General features: G+C 37.5%; 1 protein-coding gene across 5 annotated transcripts; it reads right to left on the reverse strand.

Moving 5' to 3' along the window:
- On the reverse strand, positions 1-24,748 carry SANBR (SANT and BTB domain regulator of CSR). Of its 5 annotated transcripts, none has more exons than XM_080587885.1 (21): positions 24,595-24,748; positions 21,570-21,735; positions 19,732-19,918; positions 16,457-16,550; positions 15,204-15,442; positions 14,277-14,335; positions 13,262-13,422; positions 12,301-12,387; positions 12,083-12,193; positions 9,924-10,047; positions 9,304-9,456; positions 8,505-8,650; positions 8,063-8,162; positions 6,960-6,992; positions 5,894-5,993; positions 4,774-4,868; positions 4,634-4,662; positions 4,463-4,536; positions 3,342-3,430; positions 2,866-2,957; positions 1-1,968 (listed from the first exon to the last, which is right to left on the reverse strand). In XM_080587885.1, the coding sequence occupies exons 2-21, from the start codon at positions 21,717-21,719 to the stop codon at positions 1,932-1,934; spliced, it is 2,160 nt and encodes a 719-aa protein (XP_080444011.1). In that variant the 5' UTR covers positions 21,720-21,735; positions 24,595-24,748; the 3' UTR covers positions 1-1,931. The 5 variants fall into 5 exon arrangements, 4 of the variants coding, with proteins under 4 accessions (XP_080444011.1, XP_080444012.1, XP_080444014.1 ...); XM_080587886.1 differs by having other exon boundaries at positions 16,457-16,546; positions 24,595-24,662; XR_013949543.1 differs by lacking the exon at positions 4,463-4,536.
- Positions 24,749-25,827: the final 1,079 nt, after the last annotated feature.

Raw genomic sequence — 25,827 nt, forward strand, 5'->3', positions numbered from 1 at the left:
TTAAATCAGTAACTTTTATTTCCATTAAACCAAGACAAATTTCAAAATTAATACAAGATAAAAATTCAAGGTGGTAGGCAAGGGGGAAAAAAGACTGCACATCTTGTATGTTATTGTTATATGCTCAAAAATATTTTTGAATATAACAATACTGGCACATAAAACTGGCTTTTTCCCCACAAAACAAAATCAGAAGGATTTTCCCTCCTTTTCTAGTCAGTAGTTCTAAGAAAACAACACACACACATGCAGCCTGCAACTTTTATGGCAAAGGTTACTATTTGCAATAATCCTCTATCAGAAGCTACAGTATCGTAGCAAAACTCTTATTCTGTTAATTATTTTTTTTTACTCAGTGGATTTTAAATACTTTCTCTTTTTGCCTAAAGCTGCAGTATGACTTGCAAACAGACCTGAGGCATTAATAAAGCCTTACTTAAATACAGGTCAAAGCCACTGAAACGCACAGTTTTGCCCGTTAGTTTCATTGGGCTCTGAATTTGCATTGGACAAAATACATAATAAACATTCATTTTTAATTTATTTAAAATCTTCCACATTGAAAGCAATATTTTCAAGTATTGCTATCCTAGTCTTCTAATGCCTATTGAAAACTCCCAAGAAACAAGACAAACAGAAAAGCCTGAATGGAGAGAAGAATGCATTTCAATGATGATCTCCCTCTCCTTGTCCCACCCTGTCCTTCCCCCCAGGATCTTGCAGACTTACAATTACGCCAAACTCACATTTTTATTTTTTTTTTATTTTTTACATCTATGGTCCAGAATAAACTTTCCCTGAGCGCTCTTTCTACCTGTTTCAAAAAAAGTCAGAATGTGTTTACTTGAATTCAGCCATTATTATTGCCATTATTGCCATTTTCTTTGCTAATATGTGAATTATTTTCTAGGCAAGTTATTTCATTTTGGTAGCCCTGGATTTGACATATACACAAACTTGTATTCTATTGCTCCAAATACGGAACTTGAAAGTGCATCTGACTTCTAAACAGTGTTAATTGAGGCAGGTTTCAGAAAGAAACTAGACCCAAAATATCTATATGCACAAATCGTTCTAATGATTCCTCTCAATTGAAGATGGATAATTAATAACTTATCTGCTAGGTAATATAGTGGTATGGCAAAGAGATGGAACTGCTTTGCCTCCTAAGGTCTGGACATCAGAAGGGAACAAAACGTTGTATTGTGTAAGAGGAATCAGATATGATATGGAAATAAGTATGAATTTCACATACAAGTAAAGCAAATGTTCCACATGCAAGATGAGATACTGCATCATCACAGTATTTCAATAATCTTCAGAGGTCTAGTCTCTACCTGTTACCCACCTTCACATGAATGGGAGTTGTGTGGCTATACCGAAGGAAGCCTCAGAACTGCATTAAACTGCTTAAACTAATCTAGGTCACAGCTACTGTATTGTCACTGACTTTAAATGCAAATCCCCAGAAGACTGACCTAAAACATACTATCAAATACAACATAAATATACATATATATATTTTAGCAGTGTTAACACTGCTGACTGTACTCAGAATTCAGTAGTCTTGCTTTTTCCTTTTTACTATTTCTATCATACCAAAAGAAATATTTGTCTTCCCCATAAATAAAGTTAGTTGAATAAGTTAACTTTGTAAGTTTATAAAATATTTTCTATGCAACTCAACACAATAGCCTAAAAAGCAATTAAATTTAAATATAAGAAATAGTATATTTACAATTGAAATAAGTACAGACCTTATTGGATTTGCATTCATTTATCACACAAAATAATTTACGAAGTGAAAAGTAATAAATAAGTCACTGCTTATCAAGTCAAAGCTTTTGGAGATACGCATTCTCCGTATATCAAAGTGCCATACAGCTTCAGGAAGCAGTGAAGTATTCCAGCTACAGTTTTTCCACGAGTCCTTATGTTGGACGGCCTTGACCAAAACGGGATTTTGACCTGGATTAAGAGCACATATGAAACATATGTGGGTTATTACAGCTCAAATTTCTGTTTACTTACTATGAAGTAGCTCTCTGGTTCAGTATTTATTTGAAGTTGTTTTCATGTTAGTGTGTTCCGAGATAAGGAGGAAAAACATCTCATGGACATCTCTATTGAGAAAGCTACCTTTCTGCCAGTATACCTGCAGCTACAAACTGTGCATTCAAACAAAGAACTGTAACATCAAACTGTAACACTATTCAAAGAACTGTAATGTCAAATAACTTCTTTTGCATCACTAATTCTACAGGCACCTGCATTCTTTGGACAGAAATAACACCTGCAAGAAATTCCTCTGATAAGACATTTGAAACATCCAGCACATCTTTAAAAGTCTGTCAGCAACTTCATTATAAGGTTTAGCTTCAGAGACTCACCTGCTGACCAAATTATGGCCAGTTCTAGGCTCTAAAACCAAACAGTTTGCCAGCACCTCAGTTAATTTTCTTTTTATCCTTTTGAGGTGTAGATGACCAATATGCAGTAATGAACTTTTTTTTTTTTTTAATTATTGTTTTGTGGTTTTTTGGAAGGAGGCCAGAGGATGGGCTAAAGAATCTTGACTAACAATTTTACACTTATCTATAATTTCACCAAAATGTATATTGAAAGAACGGTAAGTCTTCCAACATAAAAGCAGTTCTTCCAGCATGGGCACAAGAGTTTCACTCTCTTAGCTGTAGTTTACTTTGACAAAGAAAGTTTTCACATCATATATGGTTAACCTGCCAGAAGGGATGTTGATGCAAAAAAGTGTATGAAACGAAGCATGATTAATTTAATCAATTTCCACCCGCCACAGCCTCCCCAGAGATCCCTGTTCTACTTTTTCATTTTATTTTAATATCTTACCTGGCATTCTTCTCAGCATTGATTTGTCGGGTACTGACATGAGCTGAGGCCTTTATCTGAGCTTCAAGTCTAGAATAAATACCTCCTGCATACTGGAACCCAGAAAAAAAAAAAAGTTGTGACATTATCTCAGTTTAATCAGTGACTTTTCATAAAAATCATGAATATTTAGGAGAACCTATGGCCTAACATTTCTTTGCCACAACCCAGTACCAAAACCTTTTAAACCCATCATATTTTCCATATCCAGTTTTTAAAGGCAGTGAATGTTAAAAATGATTATTTGACTGCTTTGCCAAAACAAAAAAACAACCAACAACAACAACAACAAAAAACTCCACCCATGCTTACAAGAAAATGAAAATCAATCGAATTCAGTGCTCCATGTTAGTAATTGAGAAGATGGTATTTTCAATTTTGTCACGTTTTTGTTACGAAGGACCACTTTAATTCTGTAAACACAGGAAAAGACTTACTTCTTTGCTGTCTTTTGATTTGATTCGATCAAGGTCTCCCAGTCTCATTTTTATTAAGTGCCCTGTAATCTCAGACATTCTTCTCTGATCTGCCAGAAAAAGAATATTTAGAACAGGTTTTTCTTGCTGCTGAATACAAAGAGAAGAACTACATACACTTCAGTGATATCCTCTTTGCAAAAATAACATTTGTTTTCTTCTCAGCTCATACAAAATCCTTGAGCAACCAATATTCTCGATCTTGATGAATAAGCTAGCTTCAGCAGTGTTCTTGGTAGATACCAGAATCAGCCTGAGGAATTACACTGAGATAAAAAACTACGGAAGGGGTTTTGAGGCAGAGATTTTCAAAACAGCAATAATGCACAAAAATCTCAGGAGATATTAAAAAAGGAGAATAAACAAATAACGTCCTAAGTATTTTTAGTCAGAAAGACTGGGAAGGAGATACAAGTGAATATTTATCTCTACTTATCTGCCCAGACAACAAATGGTACAGGGATACAAGAAAAAATATTTGCATTCTTGCCGAGTCATCAGATGACAGCACGTAACCTACAGAGATTATATCTGAGAAACTACAGAACATAAAGCACCCTAACATACACTTGGAATAGATTTTTCTCTTTTTCTCCCGCAAACTTGGAACTCTTTTCCAATATTTTCATAGTCAGAAGTCCCAAAGCTGCCCATTTATTTTTCAGCCTTTGTGCAAGACTACAATTTAGTTTTACATAGTGGATTTTATTCCAATTTTCCTGCCACAGAGATTTTTTTTCTCCTGTAGAATATATGAGATTGCTAATAAACACCAGTCAAATCCTGAAGTAACATTTACAGGAGTTACTAGCTGTATGAATATTTTTGTACAGTTTGGAAGAATCTGAGATTGCTGCGTAGTTTGGACTGAGGTGATTACTAACAGCTAGCCTAGTTGAAGTCTGTTCTCTTCCAAATGAGGAAGAACTATGAAAAAAACCCCACTCATATCTGAGATTAAATTCAACCTAAAGCTCTCTAAATTGTCATATTTTGAGAAAATTAGCCATTTCTTATATGAAAGAATAATTTTCTTTGCATAACTTTAAGATTACAAAAGCTAGACTCATGCAAGAACGGACCATCTTCTCTTTGAGCATCTTGATTGAATCTTAGTGACCTGGAGGCATCCCATTTGTTCTGCTGCATACTCACACTGATTAGAAAAGAAAGATGCACACAATGTTATCAGTAACAGTTTACAGAAAGAAATGTACTACAGTAAGTTCTCAAGGACTTTGAAAATTACTTACATGAAAGGAGATGCATCTCGGGAACTTGACTATCAAAAAAATAAAAATACATTAAGTATATTTTAATAATCATGTCCAAGACTTAAGTAAAATCCTCATTATTCAACTCAGAGAGGCTGACTTCACAGCTCTGATTTTACCTTCTCAGATGCCTTCTCCTTTTTCTGAATACTAGGTGAAGAAAGCACTTTCTTTGAGTGCTTGTAGAATTTCTTTAATTTCTCCTTTCTCCCTGCTAATTGAAAAAAAAAATAAATCTACTGACTGACACAATCACAGATATTTGGAATTTCACACAGCTACAAAAGGACTTTTCTCCCCTATTCCTTTACAGGGAAAGTAAACAAACACGTAATTTTCTCTTTCTTTGTCAGTGTTACTGACGTGGTAATACACACAGATTACTCAAATGCTTTTCCATTAGAAGCGTGGATTATTTTAGGACATATTTAAAATAAATGGTGATGACACATAACTGCACAAGTTTTCTCTTTTTAATTAAAAAGTAAGTACACATACAAACTACATCTCTGACCATACTAAATTAATCAACAAACTGAGTGATATCAGACCAAACAACTTAGAAGTCAAACTACAAAACTTCATGCAATTTTAAGATATTTTTTTAATAAATTAAATGAACTGGTACACTCCAATTCTTTCAGGTTAAGACAAAAATAAAAATGAAGTGCCTCAGCTCAAGTGGCTCATTATTAATGTGGAAAGGAAAAGCTGTTTTTTTGGCTTTCCACATTCCTAAACCCCTTATCGTAATTAAAACAACAACAACAAAAAAATGAAAATCATTTTAGCTTATACAGAGCTTATCTTTAATGCAGACAAAATTCTAGCCACACCCACTAGTCCTTTCATAATGTCATATAATCAGAACAGTATTAAAAAACAAAGGCATGTAGGAAGTATAGCTATGTAGCCACTGCATTTTTTCCAACATTTATCTAGGCAAAACTTCAAAACAGTCATTTGATAGTCCTTCCTGCAAAATATGCCCTCGATCAACTTTGAGGACATCTAGGATGTGAGTAGTTGCAACTTCCCTTGTTTGCCAATATTTTTTGATGACAATTAGCAATGGGGTAATTTGTACCTAAACAAAGAAAAAACTAGAAATAAAATCGAAGTAATATTTTTACTTAAAAAATTCCTAATGTTTAGAGCTCCCATACAGAAGAATTCTGCTGTCCTGAGTCTTTATTTCTAAAATTCCAGAGAGGTTGAATATACACGCTATTGTTATACCTGGTTTCCTGCATACTTCTTCTTCATCCCCCACTTCATCCTCAGTGATCTCTGAGCCAGTGGTGTACTCCTCTTCTTCAGATAACAATGACTGCTGTTTCTAAAAGTGCCACAGATTATAGGCGAGGCTTGATTCCTAATTAATGATAACTCCTCTGGGACAGATTTGATGTATCTTCAAATCTAACTCCACATCTTAGTGATGTAACTATGTGCAAAGTTAAGTTGTTCTCAAACGTTAAGAAAGTAATTTCAAATCTTTGCTTAGAATGTTTTGGCAAATGTTTTTATTTATATTTCTCCCAGGTTGTCAAACATTATAAGAGGTTGCCCAGAGAGGCTGTAGTCTCTCCGTCTTCAGAGATAATCAAGATTTGACTGGGTATGGGCAAATTGATAAAACTTTGAACTTTAAGGTTGGCCCTGGTTTGAGAGTGAGATGAAGTATCTAAGATGACCACTAGAAATCTCTTCCCAGCCTGTATTATTGCATGATTCTGCATTTAGCATCCAAAATATTGTTGGATATATTATTTTTCTAATTAATAAGAAAATTAAAATTTTGGTAGGAAATATCTGAGATAACCATGTAGTCATAAAATATAGTAAAATACAAGATTTCTTAGGGTTTTACTGAGGCTTGCTATATCCTGAAACTGCTGAGATACTCAGTAATTAAGTAACAGAGCATGCATGTTGCAGCACACTACAAATACATCGTTGGATACACACATCTCAGACAAGCCAAAGAGACAGGCACTAAAAACTTTGTTTTTGAAGATTTACATTTCTGTCAGCCTAATGACCTGCTAGGCTGCTGATCTATTGTCGTCATTTATAAAAATTTTAAAAGGAAATTTTAATTTTTATTCAGGCTAATGTAGCACTTCACACATACTTTATACTTTCTTGTAAAAATCTATAATGTAACCTCCACATTAACACAAAAGAAAATAAAACTTTTGTTTAAATTAGTAAGAAAATAAGATTAAAAAAAATCAAAGCTAGTTTTCTGCCATGGCAGAAGTGCAAATGCCTGAAAATGTGAACAAGACATTTTACTAACCAGTTGTAAAGTCCAGTTCTTCAGAGAAAGAAACTGTACTCACAAAAAGAAGAGACATAAGTTAAAAAATTAATAATGATTAGAAGGAAAAAAAGTAAGTGGAATCCCAAAAACAGTATGCTAAAAGTAACAGCAATCTAAATTGGTAGCTCCTGGAAGATCTACTTTCATTTTTAGCTTTACAGTTTGGTGGAATGACTAATTGGACAAACAAGTTGTAAACCACTAATCGATTAAACACAGTGAATTCAGAGTCATGTTTTAATTTGCCTAACCTTAGCTTAAAAATATTTATACGTGTTTGTAATACGAAAAAACAGTCCAGGGCTGGGGGGCTGTTATGCACCAGACTGTTATGGAGTTAAGATTTTAAAGTTTTCTGCATTTGTTGCTGGAGAGCTACTGACACTGTTTGAACTTCTCACGCTATCAGCAACATCACGCTACCATCAGGATCGTTGAGTTACCAGAAGTTCCATAACAGGTGCAGATCTTCAAAAACTTGTCTTTGCATGAAAGATCTCTTTAAAAGAGAGGTAGTACTATAAACAATCTACATAAATTTGTCTTTGAAAGTATCTCTTTTGATCTGACATAGAAACATAAACGAATCATAGCTCTGGAAAGTACTATGTACTGGAAAGTACATGCCTTGGAAACAAACAAACAAAAAAACCCAACAGATTACTGTACTTCATTTATATGGATTTATAAAAGCCACATGGACATATATACCCAGATATGCATCAGTAGATAAATGAAGGTGGCAATAATAAACTTGGCCACCAAATGTATTGTAGAAAACGACTGGTTCCTTAAATACCATTGGGCTATAAATGGGCTGCAAAGCTCAGACACCCAGAGAATTACTTCTGCTTTACAGAAATACTTCTGGCAGAGTTGATAAATATTTCACTTTTTTACCAACTAGGCATTTTATACCTTCACTAGCCTATGCTATCCTGCAATGCCCAGTGGTGCACCTTTTCCTCTATCAATGTATTTTATTTATTTATTAAGGTTATTTAATGAATTCTTCAAAGTACCCTTGTAAGGCTCTTCGTTATTGGAAAGACTGGGAAAAAACATTAGCAGTCACTCACAGCATTGACTTCTCCAGTTTTGGGGCCCCACGGTGTATTTGGCTCTACGAGTACGTCACATTCAATGCCTTTTTCATCACAGAGCCCAATGCCAGAGTCACTTACAGAAACATGTAAAACAAAAATATATTATTTTTCTATTTCACAACTTAGAATCAGTCTCTCTGTACTCATCAAAAGAAAAACACTCCCAAATTACCCACATAATATTTTGCCAACAAGCCATTAAAATATAAATAAAGATAGGAATGAATGGTTATGGAGATTGAATGACTACATGTCTACTTGAAATGTAAAAGGCAACAGTATTTGTTCTTTCCTTTCCAATTAAGTTACCTATAGAAAGTGCCCTGTCACCCATGTAAAAACAGAGAGATTAAATGCAACATGAACACATGAAGCGTTCAAGGCTAAGATATCAGTAACAATACGATGTTCTTACCTATTCTCATCCTTAGTGAAAGGAACAACAATAACGTCTCTATGATGGAGCAAATCATTCAGTATTTTAGTAGTCTGAGATGATAAAGCATCCTCATCTTCATTTCCTGAGGGTGAGCCAACCATGTGATCCCTCACTTGACAGCCCTGTGATACATACACATCAGAGACATGAGTTAATGGGAAGAACTGATTTTGGTAAATACAATACCAAAAATTAGCTTTCTAAAAACATTTTGTCTGTAAACTCAGAAGTTTTCTCAGGATGTAAACCATACAGATGACATTTTAATTCTAGAGGTGACATTGATTCTGCTCTTGCTAAAGTTAACAAACATCTAGAAGCAGAGATTCTGAGAAGTAAAGCAGAGTTCACTATGTAGGAAAAACAATATTTAGAGAACTGTTTCATTTTCAATGTTAGCATTAAACATAGTCAAATGTATAAAGACAAAAGGTAACAGATGGATATCCCTTGCTTGCACTACACATGCTGTTACAGCAATTGAAAGAAAAAAAAAAAGCCTTTCTGGGATTACTGCAGTGCCCTCTCCCCCACACCCATGCTCCACCCTGCCAGCCAGGGAATGCTGATATCCTTGGGTGGTTCTCAGAGCAAGACATTAAAACAGGACGAAGACTGATTTCAGGGGTCAGTCCTCATCCTACCCTGCAGCAAGTTTGCAGGATACCACAACAATTTACAAGCCTTATTTTGGAAAAGATCTATTTTTGTAACATATTGCCACATTCCTCCCCCTTTGTTATGCTGTTTTAAAAGTGAGCTAGTATTTAAGTACCTTTGGGAGGGTAGTAGGATCAAATCGAAGCACTTTTTGGTTACAACAGGGATATACTCCTGTCCCAGTTGAGCCCAGAGCACTTGCTACACCTGGATAAAGAACTGGCTGCGGATGGTACTGGCAATGGGAGAATTCGGTACACAGGAAACACTACATCAGAATAAGAAGAGACATAATGAGAGATGAGATTACTTATGGAAGTTCATTTTGCACTATAAAGAATGCATATCAAACTTTATTGCCACGCCCCAAAATGCAAACACTCAATAACCCATAGAAAGACTATTTCACTCACTAAAACCTGAGCAGCCAGAGAATAAACATTTTAATTTAGTCTTGTTTTGCTTTTAGTGGCCAGAAAAAAAGGAAAAGGGAAAGCGATGGAAAAAAATAGTACTTAAAAGTCAAGAACCACAGCACCTCTTACTTCCACAATGCAAATAATCATGTCTCCCACTCAAAAAAAAAAAATCACTGAAAGCCAGTTGGTGACAAAACCAACCAGCCAAAGGGAAGGAAGGAATATATTTTCTGAACTGTTTTGATCTCTGCCTCACCCCCAAAACTCACCCACAACAAACCAGCTACCAAACAAGTGAAAATGAAAACAGACTAACTTGATTACATCTTGAGCAGGTCAACCAATTGACAGTCCCCCAGAGACGCCAATAAACATCACGCCAAGATTTTAATTCTTCATGAAGGCCGATTAAGTACTCATGGACTTCCCAGGTTTTATCTCTGAAAAAGCAGAATGTCAGGTTGTACACAGAGTCAATAAAACTCTTTTGATCAAGCCACCAGAAAGGTGAGTTGGAGAAGGAGCAGAACACCACATCTTCCACTGGTCGAAATCCTATAGAACAGTTTAGGACAGGAAGGATACAATGTAGGATGATGAATTTAATGAATCATTAAATTCAGACCATGACAGAAATGTGTGCGTTCTTTCACAACATCCTAAGCATACTAACAACAAAGAATTACAGCTTGCTTCATCTCAAGCTCCACATACTGCAAATTTATAAGCTAAGATAAATATTGAGCCTTTTGGAAATCAGGAGAACCATGAAACAAAAGAAAATCAATACGCAGAGTAGAAGGAATTGAAATATGCACATGCAAACAAGTTCAATGAAACTGCAGTTTTCTTATTTAGAATAATAATGTTGTGCAACAGAAGCAAAGTCCTGTCATTCTACTTTATTTGATTTAAAAGCCAACATAATATATGCACTTCTAGGCACCTGCAATGCAACAGCGATTAGTCAGTTAGTAATTAAAGCTTGACAACAGGAGACTGTTTTGTTGGTTTTTTTGTTTTTTTTTTTTTTTTATGAACACACTTATCTGAGACTTCTGGTCTTAAAAATAGTGCACATTACAGACTTTGTTCCTTCCAAGTGATAAAATTACAAACACCTCTTCATAATTCAAAAGAGAATACACAACCAGCACCGGTGCATGTTATCCTCAAAAGGAGCAGATACTGTTTTGCCACAATTTTAAGCCTGTCCTGAACAATTTTTTATTATATATACATCTGACCTAGACTAAGAAAGCAGTGGTTCCAACTGGAAATTAGCTCTAGGTACCACTAGAAGACCAATACATATAAAACTAATTTTAAATCATTAAAGAGAAGTTTGTATTAGATCATAAGCCTGAATTCATCAGTGGCCAACATCACCTCATCTAAGGAATAACAGATGTATTCTGTGTAGAAAAGCAGTTGCAAGTACCACAACAATTAGAACTTAAATAATTCTCTGAATAACTTTAAAATCTGTATTTTTCTGCACTACGAACTGCATATCAGCTACATAGTCAGCTTAAATAACACAGTTAATGAATTTTAAGTAGCTAATCACCAATGATCCTAATATGTCAGGACAGGGTCACGGATTCGGTTCTATTTAGATTGTTAGGTAGAACTTAATCAACACCTTGGAATTACTTGTGGGAGGTAACACTAGATGAATGCATTTTCTTGGGAGCTGACACTGAACCATGTTTTGGTTGTTTTGAATCGAACAGATACGTTGAGAAAGGCCTCCCGTTATTAACTTCCCACTATCTTCCTTAAAGGGGGTATGTGAGGAGGAAGGGAAAACTGCAGCGCGTCATGCACTGACATTCATTAAGAAGAGAATCCAACTGTTTACAAACATGGCTCAAAGAGACAGAATTCAATTAAACATTTGTGCCAAATGAACAAGGCACACATGCAGAACAGGTCCTGGAAGTTCCTTGGACAAATACTTTAGAACAGAAAAAAAACTGGCAATGTTTATTTATAATAGTTTTTAAGCAGGCTGATTATTTGATTCGACAGTATGAAGTCAGTCTAGAATATAATCTTCAGCATTTCTTTGCTTGCCGAGATTGAGCTGCCATTCCATAACAAGCCCTGTAGTAAAGTAGCCTTTAATTCAATTTGTCAATCGGCTCCATATATCTTAAAAACAATTTGCTGAAACAATTAACTGAGTATTTCCTGTGTAAAGCAGGACAACTCAAAAATAGCCCTCCCAGTAATCACAGACGGAGTTGCAGCAGCTGCGCTGATGAATGAATTTCAGATCATCATACTCTCCCTCAACTCTTCCCCTCCCCTCCCAGTACTGTAAAAAGTTGAAACGATTCACACTGTTCTATATGTATCCTTCATTTCATTTTGCAATGCAAGTATCTGATAATTCCTAAACATGTAGCATTTTGTAAAATCACATTACATCATTTAGCTGAAGAAAAATTTAACATATATATTCACTACCTTATATGTACAAAGACAATATTCCCATGTTGATCTATGTTGATTTTTCCTGGGACACACGGAATTCTTCTTTCAGTTTCTTTAGTTAGCAGCTTTTTACATAAACAGCATCTAGATTTAAAAATAAAAATAGAAGATAAAATATTGGATTAAGAGCAGGACTTCCAATTATAGGGACTGCCCTTACAATTGTAGTAGTAACAAAAAAAAGACCACACCTGTATAATGTTGCTGCACTTCCCCGAGAATCTGGATTTACGTACTCTGGATCGAACAGTCTCTCAATCTTCTTGCAGAACAGTTTACTATTAACGACAGCAACACAGCTTACCCATTAGAAAAAAATGTTTTATGTACAGTGAGACTACGAATTATATTCTAATGATTTGCAAAGTCATTGTGTTTCTTTCAGAATCCAGCTTTTAACGTGATTTTCCTTTAAAATAATCTGTTTAGATAATTGGTTTCTGGCCTAGTCATCTCTTATTTTTGTTATGATGTGAAGAAAGAGATCCCTTAAATTTTTCCCCCTCTATTATATTGTTCAACAATTTAAGCTGCCAGCTTCTACCCTGCCTAGAAGACCTTCACTGTGAATCTACACTTAACTTCAGCTTTTGAAGTGGTAATGCCTTCATCCCTATTGATTAAAAAGTTTTAACTTTAATCTTGCTTGTCTGTCAGTCTGCCTTCCAGTAACTCCAATAACTGACCCTTCTCTTGACACTGACTAAGCCAATGTTCTTCTGTATGCTTTCTAAAATAGTATTCCATCACAACTCTTCAGGATTCCAGCCACCCTAAATTTTATGTCCAAACAACAGAGTTCACAGATTGCTGAAAACAAACTATAAGAATTAGAAGCGTGTCATGCCATAAATGGTTCCTCACCCTAATCCTGGCTTTCATGTGAGAATTCATGAATAATTTGTCCATGTCACACTCCTAGTGGGACCTTTGTCTTCAGCTTGCCTCATATAAAAAAACTCTCCTTTTGCTTGTAATTTTAATAAAAAATTCTGAAGTCACTTCATCATGTTCTATGATGAAGATACATTATATGAGAATATAAATTGTATATACATGATTCCAAACTTCACAGTGTGTCATATAATGATCCAAAAAATGATCCAAAAGCCCTATAGCACTTCAGTAGTGTATTACAGAGCAAAAAGTTACCTTTTGAATTTATCTCTCTTGTCCTTCAGCTCTTCCACTTCATTGTGCGTGAAGAGATCAGCAATATTTGTGACAAGGTTAACATTGATACAATTCATATTACATGGTGTAGCTACAATAGCATTCATATTTTTGTGGCAATAATGAATACATTTTTCTACCTAGGAAAAACAGAAATGTTAAAAGTAATTTTAAAGAATTCTAAGCAAAGCTATCTCAAAAGATGTGCTAATTACTTCAAACTGTTGTAGGTTTTTGTTTGGTTGTTGTTTTTTTGTTTTGTTTCATTTTTTAGAAAGCATTTAGTGTTTTAGAAAACTATTTCAGTTCTACCTAAAAACAAAAAGCAAGTCTCAAATTTGTCTGAAAGAGACTATGAAATAACGTGACTGAGTCCGTTTGTGCTCTCCTCCAAAAGGTTTCTACAGAAATCTGGAAAACAACTCCACAAATGTTTTGCCTCCAGTAAGCAGTACCTCGTAATGGCTTGCAAAAGAGAACAATTACACATAGGCATCGCCTGGATCTCAGTATTAAACAGCTAAATTTACTATGTATTTAATTGTAGGTCGCCCTAACGACAGAAGTTGACAAACGTTTTAACAAACAAGTCAATAGGCAGAGCTGAAGGAGAACCAGATCCTAAGCTACGGATCCTAAGCTAAGTTTTTTGTGTAAGGACACAAAACAAGAGGTATTCACTGATTTAGCAATCTTTTTAATAAAACCTGCCAGAGACAGATACTGACATTACTTGGATCAGTCATCAGAAGACAAACCCAGGATTTCACTATAACATTTAGAAATAACTTCCTCTGCAAGTTTTCTGCATCCCTGTTGAGATTCTGCAAATTGTAGATTACTGCTTTGAATAAGAAAGGTGGCAAAATCTTTAAAAGGCCCTCGTTGCATCTCTCATCGTCTGTTTCCATAACAGCAAAAGTACAACAAACAAGTTGTTAGACACAGAGACTAACAGTACTCTTATGGCACAGAATCCTTTCTTAATACTTACTAATGAATCCATCTTCAAAAACTCAGAAGAAATAAGAATTGATATGACATTTGCTGGTTCTAGAAGGCAAAAAAAGTTTTTTTTCCATTAATTCTTCCGGTAATTTCACATTGCATCCCTCCCGCCACACATTTCATATCTGTTTTAAATATTATTTTTTAAAACAATCAACTCGTTATTCCACCTTCCAATATGCAAAGCCTTTCCCACCTTATGAGAAACAAAGTCTTGTTTTATCACCTACGTGGCCAGAGCACAACAATCTGGAATTTAAAAAGACTGGAACAGGTGCCTTCACAGGAACACAGTGACTAAACGATTACACAGCAAGATAAACGTCCATCGCTAGCCACCATACCCAGATGAAGTTTTGCTCAACATAACTTCTGCATTTCAAGTTTTAACACTATTCTAGCTTTGTTTATATTTAAAAATCATAAATTAAACAGATTAGATAAATCATAGATTTAATCATAGATTAAAAACTTGCCTCAAACTCATAACGGAAAAGTTCTTCTACTGTTGTATCAGATTGCATTGAAATTTTAGGAAGTATTGCACCTGTATAGATAGGGAGCAGAAGGGAAACAAACCAAAACCTAATACAACAATTGTCACTGTTCTGTAACTACCATTCCATTCTTGTTCAGAAGGTGTCTGAAGAACCTTAATTAAAACCACCAGATCCCAAGCTGTGTCAGACCTTTTTCACTGTTTAAGCTATCCTCAAAAATGTCAGTGTTAAGGAATCAGAGACATCTGCTATAATGATCAGTGAATCTTCTGTTGTAACACTTTTCTAACAAATGAAAAGTTTTAGTACAACAGAAACAAGACACTGGAGCTGAACTGTAGCAAAAACTTGAACCTTCCATTAGTACAGACCATAACAAACCTGCAACAAATGCTCTACACACTGTGTTTTACCTAGAGTGGGCATTTCATTAGCTTCGCAATCTTTGGTGTTCCTTTTAACATATCTTATCAACCAGTCAAAGATGTGAACATCACAGTGCACGGAAATGTCCACCTCTTCCCAGCGCTGTGCATCCACTGACAGATATTCAGCAAAGTATTTCATTTCTGATATCAAAAGGTCTCGAGGACAAACAAAATCTTCTTTGAGGTTTTTTGCTTCATCACACACATGTATCACCATGTTTGGCCTCAAAGGAAAGCAAGCCACAAAACAAATTAGGATCATAAGTACACATAAGGACCAATTAGAATGATAAAACTCCAAGACCTCATCTCCAAATCTCTATCACACATTGCAAAACTGATGTCACTAACAGATTTTTATTAACAGAAGCAAAACAAATTGCAGTTATTAACTATTAATGCAAAGTACTGTCAGACAGCAGGTGAAAAATGCACATCCTCTGACAAAATCACTGCCATTTACCATTTAAAGGACTGGAGAAAAAATATTGAGCTCAAGCCTCTGATTTTGTCTCCAGTTTGTTATGGGATACTACCTGATTTACATAAAGAACTTATTTGTTCTCCCTTTTTTATTTTCTTGAAAAAATAGGCAGATACATATGCCTAACTTACTGAAGCACAAAAGGACAATAAAAACATACAACAGCAATTTTCATCAGTGGAAATCAAAACTGCTTTGACTATCTCTTAAAGTAAAAGCTAGAACCAGTAAACACTGTCTCCACAAAAAAATGTCTAACCTTATGCTTGAATCAAACGCATTATTCTAGGCGTACTTACCTAGTACAGAAAACATGTGATGGCTATTTGAGTTGGTAGTAAAATCACTCATTTGCACTTTTCATTTACAGTTTTCTTTTCCTTCTTTCACATGAACAGGATAAGCCTATGTTCACAGATTTTTTTTATATATATTAAATGTTATTAAGCATCAGTCTTGACTTACTCCCTTTTAAAACCAGGCTCTGGTTCCCATTCTCAGCACAGCAGCAATCAGTCATTCAGAGGAACACTATGGGCAGATTCCTACACAAGCAATCCCTACTGCACATTTGAAGTTCTCAAACCAACATCTAACATTTCTGTTAAAAGAAAAGGTTTCAAAATTTCTTATAGCATTTATTAGGATGTTCCTAGCTGTGTTCTTTGTGATAGAAGAATTGTGAGAGAACTTTAGACATCTTTCTGTCAGCTCTGTAATCCCCTAGGTAACAAACGCACAGAGATCTTCTTACCCTTGGCTTTCGTCAGTGTTTTCTCCACTGTTATGCACAGGACCTTTCTCAGATTCTGACGAACAATTCCTTGCAGAGGTTGTGCTGGGCCTTCCTTAAGTGTAAGGAAAAAAAGGCTGCATTAGATCAAAAATGCCTGACCTTTTCCTTTTCATTATCTCGAAGTATCTCTGTCCTGTAACAGAGTGATGTTACGTAACCAGCAATAGATTTGTGCTACCATAAAGGCTGCTAGATAAGCCAAGTTCCTGCCCTGAATGCCATAAAACAGAAATGTAGATCAGCAGCATTGCTGGGTTGCCCAGACACTTGGCTGGAAACCCAAATCAATCCTGTCTGAATACAGAGCAATGAGATTCGTGCAAAGTCTTCAGCATTTGTTTCTGGGAATACAATCCAGCCTTCAGCTCTCCTCATCTGCTTTGTGGGATGTGGGTCTTAAGACCCTGCCACATCAAAACTCCTGTTTTCATGCAGCTTTGCTGCCAGGATATAACTACTTGAGATTAACTCCACCTCTTAACAACACTTTTTTTTAACTCTGAAAATAAGCTGCTTCCAAACTAACTCACAGAAATCTTTATAGATGTGTTTTTGCTAGGTTTTGTAAGTGTGTGGCTTTAAGCAGCCAACTGCCCAAAGCTATGCTCATAAAATGCAGACCAAATCCTTCTCATCCTAGAAGTACATCATGCAGCTTATTTCAGGTATAAAGGACAGCTGAGCTTTAATTCAAATAGGTTTTTGTCACAAACACACTAAAAGCAGTGGAACGTGCACACAAAACCTGGTGAAGGCCAGAAGGTCTAGACGTCAAACCCACTGGGTTCTGGATCAAGGGTTAAGACAACACCAGCATTCAGACGTTGAGTAACTGTTCCTACTGTGATGAATGGATCCCCACTCTCAGATCTCTAGGGAACGGGCTCCAGAAGCACCTTCTCCCTCTTGTGCAGTGGAAGAGGTTGTACTCTTCCAAAAATGACTAAAATACACCTTCTCATCTTGTGGCTACATTACAATAGCAGACTGACAGCAGAAATGATCTGGAAGCTCTGTATAGTTCAGAACACAGCAGTTATGCTTTTCAGGAAAGCAGTTATCACACCAAAGGCAGAAGAAACAAAACTTTCTCCAAAGATACAGCCTAAGGCCTTGCTTGGCCAAGCCTCAGTAAGGCCATAATTGAAGAAAGGCAGTTAATAAAATGGGAAGATTTACTGGACAGACCCTCGGAGAACCTTGGGAAGGCCTGAGTCAGCCACAGCCTTCAGTGCAGCCATTCCACTGCAGGCAGTTGACCCATGCTAGCAGAAATACAGCCAAGGCAGGAGTCCTAAATTTTGAATGCAAGGTAAGGTGAATGTTTTAAAGGAAAGGCCTGTGGAAAAAATAACATAGAAGAGTTCTGTCTGCAAATATTAAGAAGTGTATTTTGGTCACAGGGAAGTTATTTACTGAAGAAAAGGAAATAACTCTGACAAGAATATGCAACAGAGCTAAACTAACAGAGCTTTACCACACATTTCCTATCTTTTTTTCTTCTTTCAATAGAAGATGTTTCAAATTCTGAAAGCTAGTAACAGATATCTTGAGTAAAACTCTGTCTTATATGCATTTAGAAGGACTTAGCAGCAGTTTGCTTTAAAATTAGCTAATAATAAATAAGCTTTTACAACTCGAATAAAAGCATAACCCAACTCAAAATGAATTTGATTACTTTTTCGTGTCTACAAACAAATCCAAACAGGCCCCAAATTTTTGATCTTAAAAAGGTGCAGATGTGAGTAAATACACTAGGAAGTAATTGATGAAAAAAATTTACACAGAGACTTTTCTCAAATCCTTAACTCTGAAATACACTAGTACCTCACAAATGTTAAGGTGAGTTGGTGAGAAGGTGAGTTTTCTCACAAGCCTGTGAGAAGAAGATTAATTACCCTAATTTCATATTAGCTAGTTACCTATAAACAGAGAAAATTATCTATCCAAAGTCACAAAGAAAACATGTTAGAAAACAGAAATCATCTCATGCTAGGATCTTATATTAGGAAACATTGGGGTACTTAACTGTATTAATACTTATTACATGTATTAAAGTGTTAGAAAGAAGATACGCAGTAATTGTCTAACGAGCTCTATGAGCAGAGTTAGCTTATTAACTGCCTACTGGGAAGCTACTAATCTTCTAAGTAGCCACCCGTGGGTGCAAGAAGTATTTATTCCATGTACTACATTTAACAAGTACAAAATTGAAAGCTAATGAAAGCGTTTTTGGTTTACCTACTCCACATACAGTTTTCATGTCATTATGCAATATATTAAAAATATTTTATTCATTCTCCAGCAAAGGTCAAAGAGCTGTTCTTCTTCTGCAAAAAGAACAGCGACCAGAAAGCTGCAACAGTGAAAGATGCCATAACAAAGAACGTTTTAACACTTCACTATCTTCTGAATTTGCACCACAGAAATTTTTTACTCATTACTGCAGTGAAGCAAGTTTGTCATGCAACACATTTGCCAAGCCCTACAAGGTGCTGACAACATCTCAGAGCATAACGAAATCCAGAGAATAACTATCACACAGTTAATTAAAACTCAGCACAGTAGAGGTACTTAAGGAGATAGTACTTAAGGAGATATTTAATTTTATTTCAATCACTGCACAACTATTAGGGTTGGTCCTGTTCTGTCAAAGCATTACTGGGACACATAATTGACTAATGCACATTGTATGTCACTGCAAGACTATCCAGCATCAAAACGCAACTAGAATACGCTCCCAGCTCCTGGGCAGCTTTCTTGCCACCAAGCAGTTGGCAAGTCTGCTGGGAGAGGAAAGTCTGACCTTGAGGGATCATCTTCTCAGTTTTCCACAACTTTTCTGCACACAGCTTTCATGTTATTTGAATAACTCAGCTTATTGTGTTTGCAAGCAGTTGTAGGTTTAACAATGCCAACATGGGATACAAAACAGAAGAGTAATTCCTCTCCTTACCAAAAATCCTGAACAGAAGGATCTAGCATACAGATTTATGCACTCCTGCATATCATGCCCTTTGAAAGGACAAATTATTAAAAATACCCAAACAAATTAACACTGCCTCAACATAAACTGTAAGAGACTTCATGTATGTATTATACTTACGCTTAACTCTTCTCTTTCAAAGGCACAGAAGTTCTGTTCTTGGGTGGACTCACCACTCAAGACAGAAAAGCATGCACGTTCGGATTATAACAAAAGGCAATATATTTCAGAAGGACTAAAAACATACCAGTTATTGTAATGGAATCCTGCCCAATAGCAGGCTCCTGAAACTCTGTCTGTGTATCGAGCAAGGAGGATTTGATGTACGTGGCTAAAGTTTCCACAGGATTCCCACCAGCAGCCATCAGGGGATTATACTGGTTGTCAACAGGTGAACTTCCACTGCTTTTTAGTTCATCAAATCTTTTTGCACACTGTCACAAGATTAAATGATAGGACAATGAAGCAGTAGCTTTCAGTACATTTTTAATAACTATAATTTGAGGCAGATACTGCATTTCATATTTGATTGTTTGCATGAACGTTTGATCATGCTGATATTAGACTTATAACACTTCCTACTTAGTGGTAACAGAAAAGCACATAAGCACACGATAATATAAAATTTGCCATAGTTAAACAGTAACAGAATAAGGTAAGATGGAACCTGTTTCAACCTTTACTTCCTTAAGGCCTGTGATTTTAAACCTAATCTTCAAAAGGGAAGTTAAAGGAGAGCTTAAAGTCTCTTTGTAGCTAGTCCTTCTACCACAAACACTGTCAAATATTATTACAAGTGGCTATAATTGCTTCATAATTATTACTCTTTCCCTTTATGATTTCCACTCTGATTGGACACATGGAACTGGTGATTTCCTCTGCACTTTTATCAACTCTCCATTCCTTGTTTTGACGAACTAGGAAGTAATTCCTTCCCATTTCGTAATTATGTACCTCACAAGGACAGTGATGGGTTTGGTTCTGCAGAATCCTGCGCACGGGTAACTTACACATACCTGTAACTCCTCTTAATTCCACAGGCAACTCTCCTGTGACACTACTCTTCAGGCCAGATATGTACTGATCAATCACATTATCTTAGTTAACATAGGGAGAGATCTCACCAATATTTTTATAATTATTTTGTTTGCTTAAAGTGCATAGGACTGCCTGCAAATTGAAAGCTAAATGGGAGACACCCTCCTGCCCCCTAGTGCTTTGCCAAACACTTGAAAGGCAGTAACCTTCCACACAAGCTTCTACTCCCAATCATTCACTTTGATATTCTAAATACAAGGTTACAGTGATGCCCATGAGCAATGCTACAAATGTCAGCTGACACATTTGATTAAGTTTGCAAGAAAGTAAAGACCATTGGCTTGTTTTTTTCCAGCTTCACTGAATCACAAGGGCAAAAGACATTTTACTCTTTTAGCTCACTTTCCCTCATAACTCAAAAAAAAATATCAGTTTTATTTATAAATAAAGAAAACAATTTCACAAGGAAATTCAGCAGCCTAAAGAGATTAAGTATAGAGAGGTACTAGGTTCTTCCAAATCCTATTCCAACCAAAGAAAGAACAGTCCACATCGTGTAGGACCAAGCAAGAAAGGCAATTGCTCTCCTTCACAGTAAGATCTGTAACTCTTATTTCCTTAGAGCTATAATATCATTCACAGAAAATTATCAGGTGTGCTAGTAAGGCCACGAGAAGCTACAGGAGGGTAGTAGGTACTACCATCCTTTCCATTAAAATAATCTTAGCTATGTATTTTGAAACACCATAGTTTTTTATTTTTTTCTAAATCTGTTTTCAATTTTTACTTCCCATTGATTTTTATTCTTATTCTGTATCAGTTTAAATGAAATAAAATACAGACTGTATATCTTAATTTCAATGCCCAAGTTTTGTAAAAACAAAAATATTTTTTCAATCTACTGCACATTCAACATTTTCAGTTCTTGGAATTATACATTACTTTAAAAAAAAAAATCCCTTAACTTCAATTTCCCTCCCTCCCCGAAGTTTTCTTCTTCATAAAGTACTACTTAGAGTAGATGGATACTTGTACTAATAAATTCACCTCTTTGGATGTATATCCTGGAACGAGCCTTGCCACGCTGTCCCAGTTGATAGGCTGGGGAACACCGATTAGGGAGCACAGGATCATATCTAAAACCATTTGATTGTTGTCATATGGAAAGTTATTGTTTTCTGAAAATCCACGACTCATCTTTGGCTGCTTAAGCCTAGAAGAGAAAAAGTTATTAGCAAGTCAGCCTGCATCGTTTGCCAAAGCTTAATCTAAGTCACCTGCAACACTCCCTGAGTTACTATGGGAAATGTTTGCCACAGCACTACAGGCACATCCTAATGGTCTCAGGTTTGTGTTTCATATCTCCACGCTCAAATTCTTTGGGGGGAAGGAACAGACGTGCAAAACATATCAAACCCAACTCAATTGCAGCAGGAATTACCTTTGAATTGCATCATCACAGAGGAACAGAAAAATTGCACATAAAACTGTAGAGTATTAAGAAAGAAAGGGGAGAGAGGCGTGAGGAGAGGCTGTAAACTGTAGCTCCATAGAGGGACATGTTTCTAGAAGTGACACTTTTTAGAACAAAGGGATTTAAAAGCACTATAGCAAACAGTTTGTTTTTTATCCCAAGTGTCAGCTGACCACTTTGGCTAGACATTTCCATCTCTACAGCCAACATGACTAAACAGAAGACATGCCCAGCCCTCCACCACTAGCCATCACAGTCCAACATATTACCATGATTATTACCAATTTTTTTCACAAATTACCACAGAGCAGTAAACTGAAGGCTTTGAGAGGTGTTGGTATTTAATTGTTCGGGGGATACACTACCATGACTACCTCCCCCTTCTGCAGCTTTGAAAGGGAACCACCCCGTATCTGCTTCCAGGGGGGATTCACACCACCGAGCCCTCCAGCGCAAAGCAGGGCCTCCTGCAATTTTGGAATAAACAGCCAAAGCTACAGGGGGGCTCCTAAATTTAAGTTTATTTGCACTTAAATACATTTTTCTGTTCTCCAAACTTTCTACTTCCATCTCTTCTTGTTCTGCCCATTTGTTTTACAAACCAGACTCCCATTATAGAGGGAATTATATAGGGAACTCAGGGAAATCAATAAAACCTCAACACACAACAAGGGGCTGTCTTTCCGCTCTCATCCTGAGCACCTCAGTTTTGAGTTGTCCTGAAACATTCAAGACACCCAGCTGGGATTATCAGGACCAAGCAACCTTATTCCTCCAGTTTCAAGTTGAGCACTGGATCAAACACCAGTACAAAGCGTATAAAGTCAATAGTGAATGCTTTACAAATGCAGTCCTCCTAATTTGGAGGAAAAACAAACAAATACCTTTATTTATTTATTTAAATGCATGTTATGAATAGTACCAGGCAACAGCGTAAAAGTTCAAAGCACTGTCTTAGCATACACTGGGAGAAAACTGCTGGCATTAATCAGGGCTTCCATATTCAACTAGCACCCAGCCAGAGAGCTTAATAAGGGCTCATAAAGCACTTTAGACCTTTTCTGAAGTACCTTACCCAGATCACATAAATAAGAGGACCTAAAGGTCACATGCAGAATTTTGACTTTTGTTGTAGAAAGCAAGGACTATAAGGAATTTCAGGGAAAATACACCCGGATCATAGCAGATTTAACTGATTACTTGTTACCAAAAGACTACTACAGGTAGGTATTTCTTTTGCATCGCTTGCTTTCCATGCAGCTAAGAGACAATTAAAACATACAAAATAGCACTGATTTTGCTTCTGATTGAAGAAACCATTCCAGCAATTTTTTAGTTTATTAGTAGAAATATAATTCAGAATAGCAGATAACTGTAAGTTTTCATCCTCTCAAAAGAACAGCTATATGAAACCATCAGGAAAAAAAAATAAGAGAACATGCTAAAATAATGCTTAGGTTTCAGATATTTTTGAGACTTAAACACAACAAACAAAACACAGAAGAGGGCACCAGGTTAAAAAGCTTCATTTTAGGAAGATGAGCCAATCTGATAAAAGTCATAGCACTTCAGCAATCCTATCTAAATGAAATCTTTAACAAAGTGTGCCAAACAGCCTGTTTTAAAGGACAAAGATCCTTCCCAGACAAGATGAGCCCAAACTTTCCAGCAAAGACAGATGCCATTTTGAGGTAAATATAAATAAGTCCCTACATTCATCAAGCCCTTAGCCCTCATCCTGACTGAAGCAACAAGAGGTGGCAACGTGGTAATTTGGTGGTGGAAGCTTGTCTAGTCAGTGCACAGACAGATATCAGTATCAGTTGTAATTAAGCCACTGAATATGTACAATATCTGCCGTTATGGAAAGGAATTACCAAGTAAGAAGAGCTCAGCACCACTGGAAAACCTGGGTGGATATAAGATATGCAGCCCAGTTCTTATGCTGCCTTATATGCATGCTGCAGCTGGTTTAAAAGTACACTTAAATGAGATGAGAAAATGATGGAGCACTAGGATCCTCTGGTCTCAAGACATAAAATACACCTAATGAGAGAAAAATTACTTGTAATGTCACATATTCTGTAAGTCACCGCTTTGACCATAACGTGATTATATCAGATAACCAAAGAAAGAAAGAAGAGCAGTTATCCTGCAACAGAACTTATGCTTTAAAGGAGACAATACAGTCGGTTTTAAGCATTGTGCTAGTAAAGACCTTACATACACATCAGTAACTGTGGTTTATGAAACAACCTGCCCATGCACGGACAAGAACTGCTCTAACATGTAATGAAACTCTCAGAAGTAATTGCCTCCCATCCACTTATTTCAGGCAGAACAAAACACGGTAATATATACACGCATTACTGCAAAGATAAGCGAAGGAGCAGGGCTGATTACAAGCCTAGGGATGCCTTTACTTCCATTCTGGCAGTAGCACGGCACGCCTCTCGCTGGCTTCGGACGTACCGGCCGCCAGCCTTCTCGCTGCGTACCCATACCTGTCACGGGAGGGTCTCCCTGAAGACACCCAACTTCGGAGGGGGCACGGACCCCTCACACAGCCCGCGGCCGCAAGGGCCCGGCCCCGCTTACCTGGCGGCTCCAGGCGCGGCGGGACGGGTCCAACACGGGAGCCGCCCCGGCCCCGCTCCCTGTCGCCGTCCCTGTCACCGCCGCCGCCGCCCCCCTCCGACAAGGGGACCGCCGTGAGGGGACGGCCAGCCGCCAATCAGCGCCGCCTGAGAGGGGAAGCCCCGCCCCCTCCCGGAGCCGAGAGCCAATAGGGCGGCCGGGTGGGGCGCGAAGGGGCGGGGCGCGGCGCGCGCGCTGCGGCGCTCCCCGCCCCGCCCCGCCCGGCCCCGCCTTGTCGCAGTGCAGCGGCAGCGCCCGCCTCGCGCACGGCGTCCGGTCGCCCGGCAACGCGCGGCCGCGCGCGGGGGGGCGGAGCCGGCTGCGGTTCGCTCCCCCCTCCCCTCTGCGTGACGCGCGCGCGGCCGTGACGCTGCCCGGCCTCCCCAGCACGGCGGGGCCCTGAGGGGAGCGGGGCGGCGGCCTCCGCAAAATGGCGGCCGGGGTCCAGCGACTGGCACCGCATTTAACTCCTGGATGTGCAGCCAGGGCGGGCAGCGCCGCTTTGGAATTAACTTCTGCTCCTACACAGCAGTGCCGTGTTTTTTTTTTGTTTTTTTTTTTTTTAAATACGAAAAAAATGTATTTGGAAAAAAAAAAAGATTTAGTAACTCAAATTCTACCCCTTTGACAGTCTACAGACTATGTTCAATTATTGATAATTCAAAGGTAGCAGAACTGGCTCTGTGCATTAAAGTGCTTTCATTTCTAAAGTAAATTCTAAAGCTTGCCTTTGATAGTGTAACAAATTGTCATTTGCTCCAGGGTTTTTTCCTTCGATTACTTCAAACCTAAAGAAAACCTTAATACCACAAAGTAGTATTAAAAACATCTGACATTATTACTGACATCACACCATGCTTGTGTCAATAAAACTGGATGTACAAGTGCATTTGTTTCTAGGAGACATTATCCAGTTGCTTAAAGGTGGTGTGCCCGCAGAATTGGAGCGGCAGCACGGTCACCCCAGGCCCGCTTCAAATCATCCTGCAAAAGAACCACTCCCAAGAGGCAAAGGGGAAAAAAAGTGCATCGTCATCACCTTGGACACACGCAGTTACTACCTGTCATCACAGTGTGAAAGTGTTGGCAAACCCCAACATGTGGCCACACCTGCATGGATGAAAAACTAAAAAGGAGCTACTTACAAAGATATGGTTTCATCTTATCCGTGTTTGGAAAATAAATGCAGCTCCC

Source organism: Anser brachyrhynchus, assembly GCF_964034855.1.
Source record: "Anser brachyrhynchus genome assembly, chromosome: 3".
NCBI lineage: Eukaryota > Metazoa > Chordata > Aves > Anseriformes > Anatidae > Anser > Anser brachyrhynchus.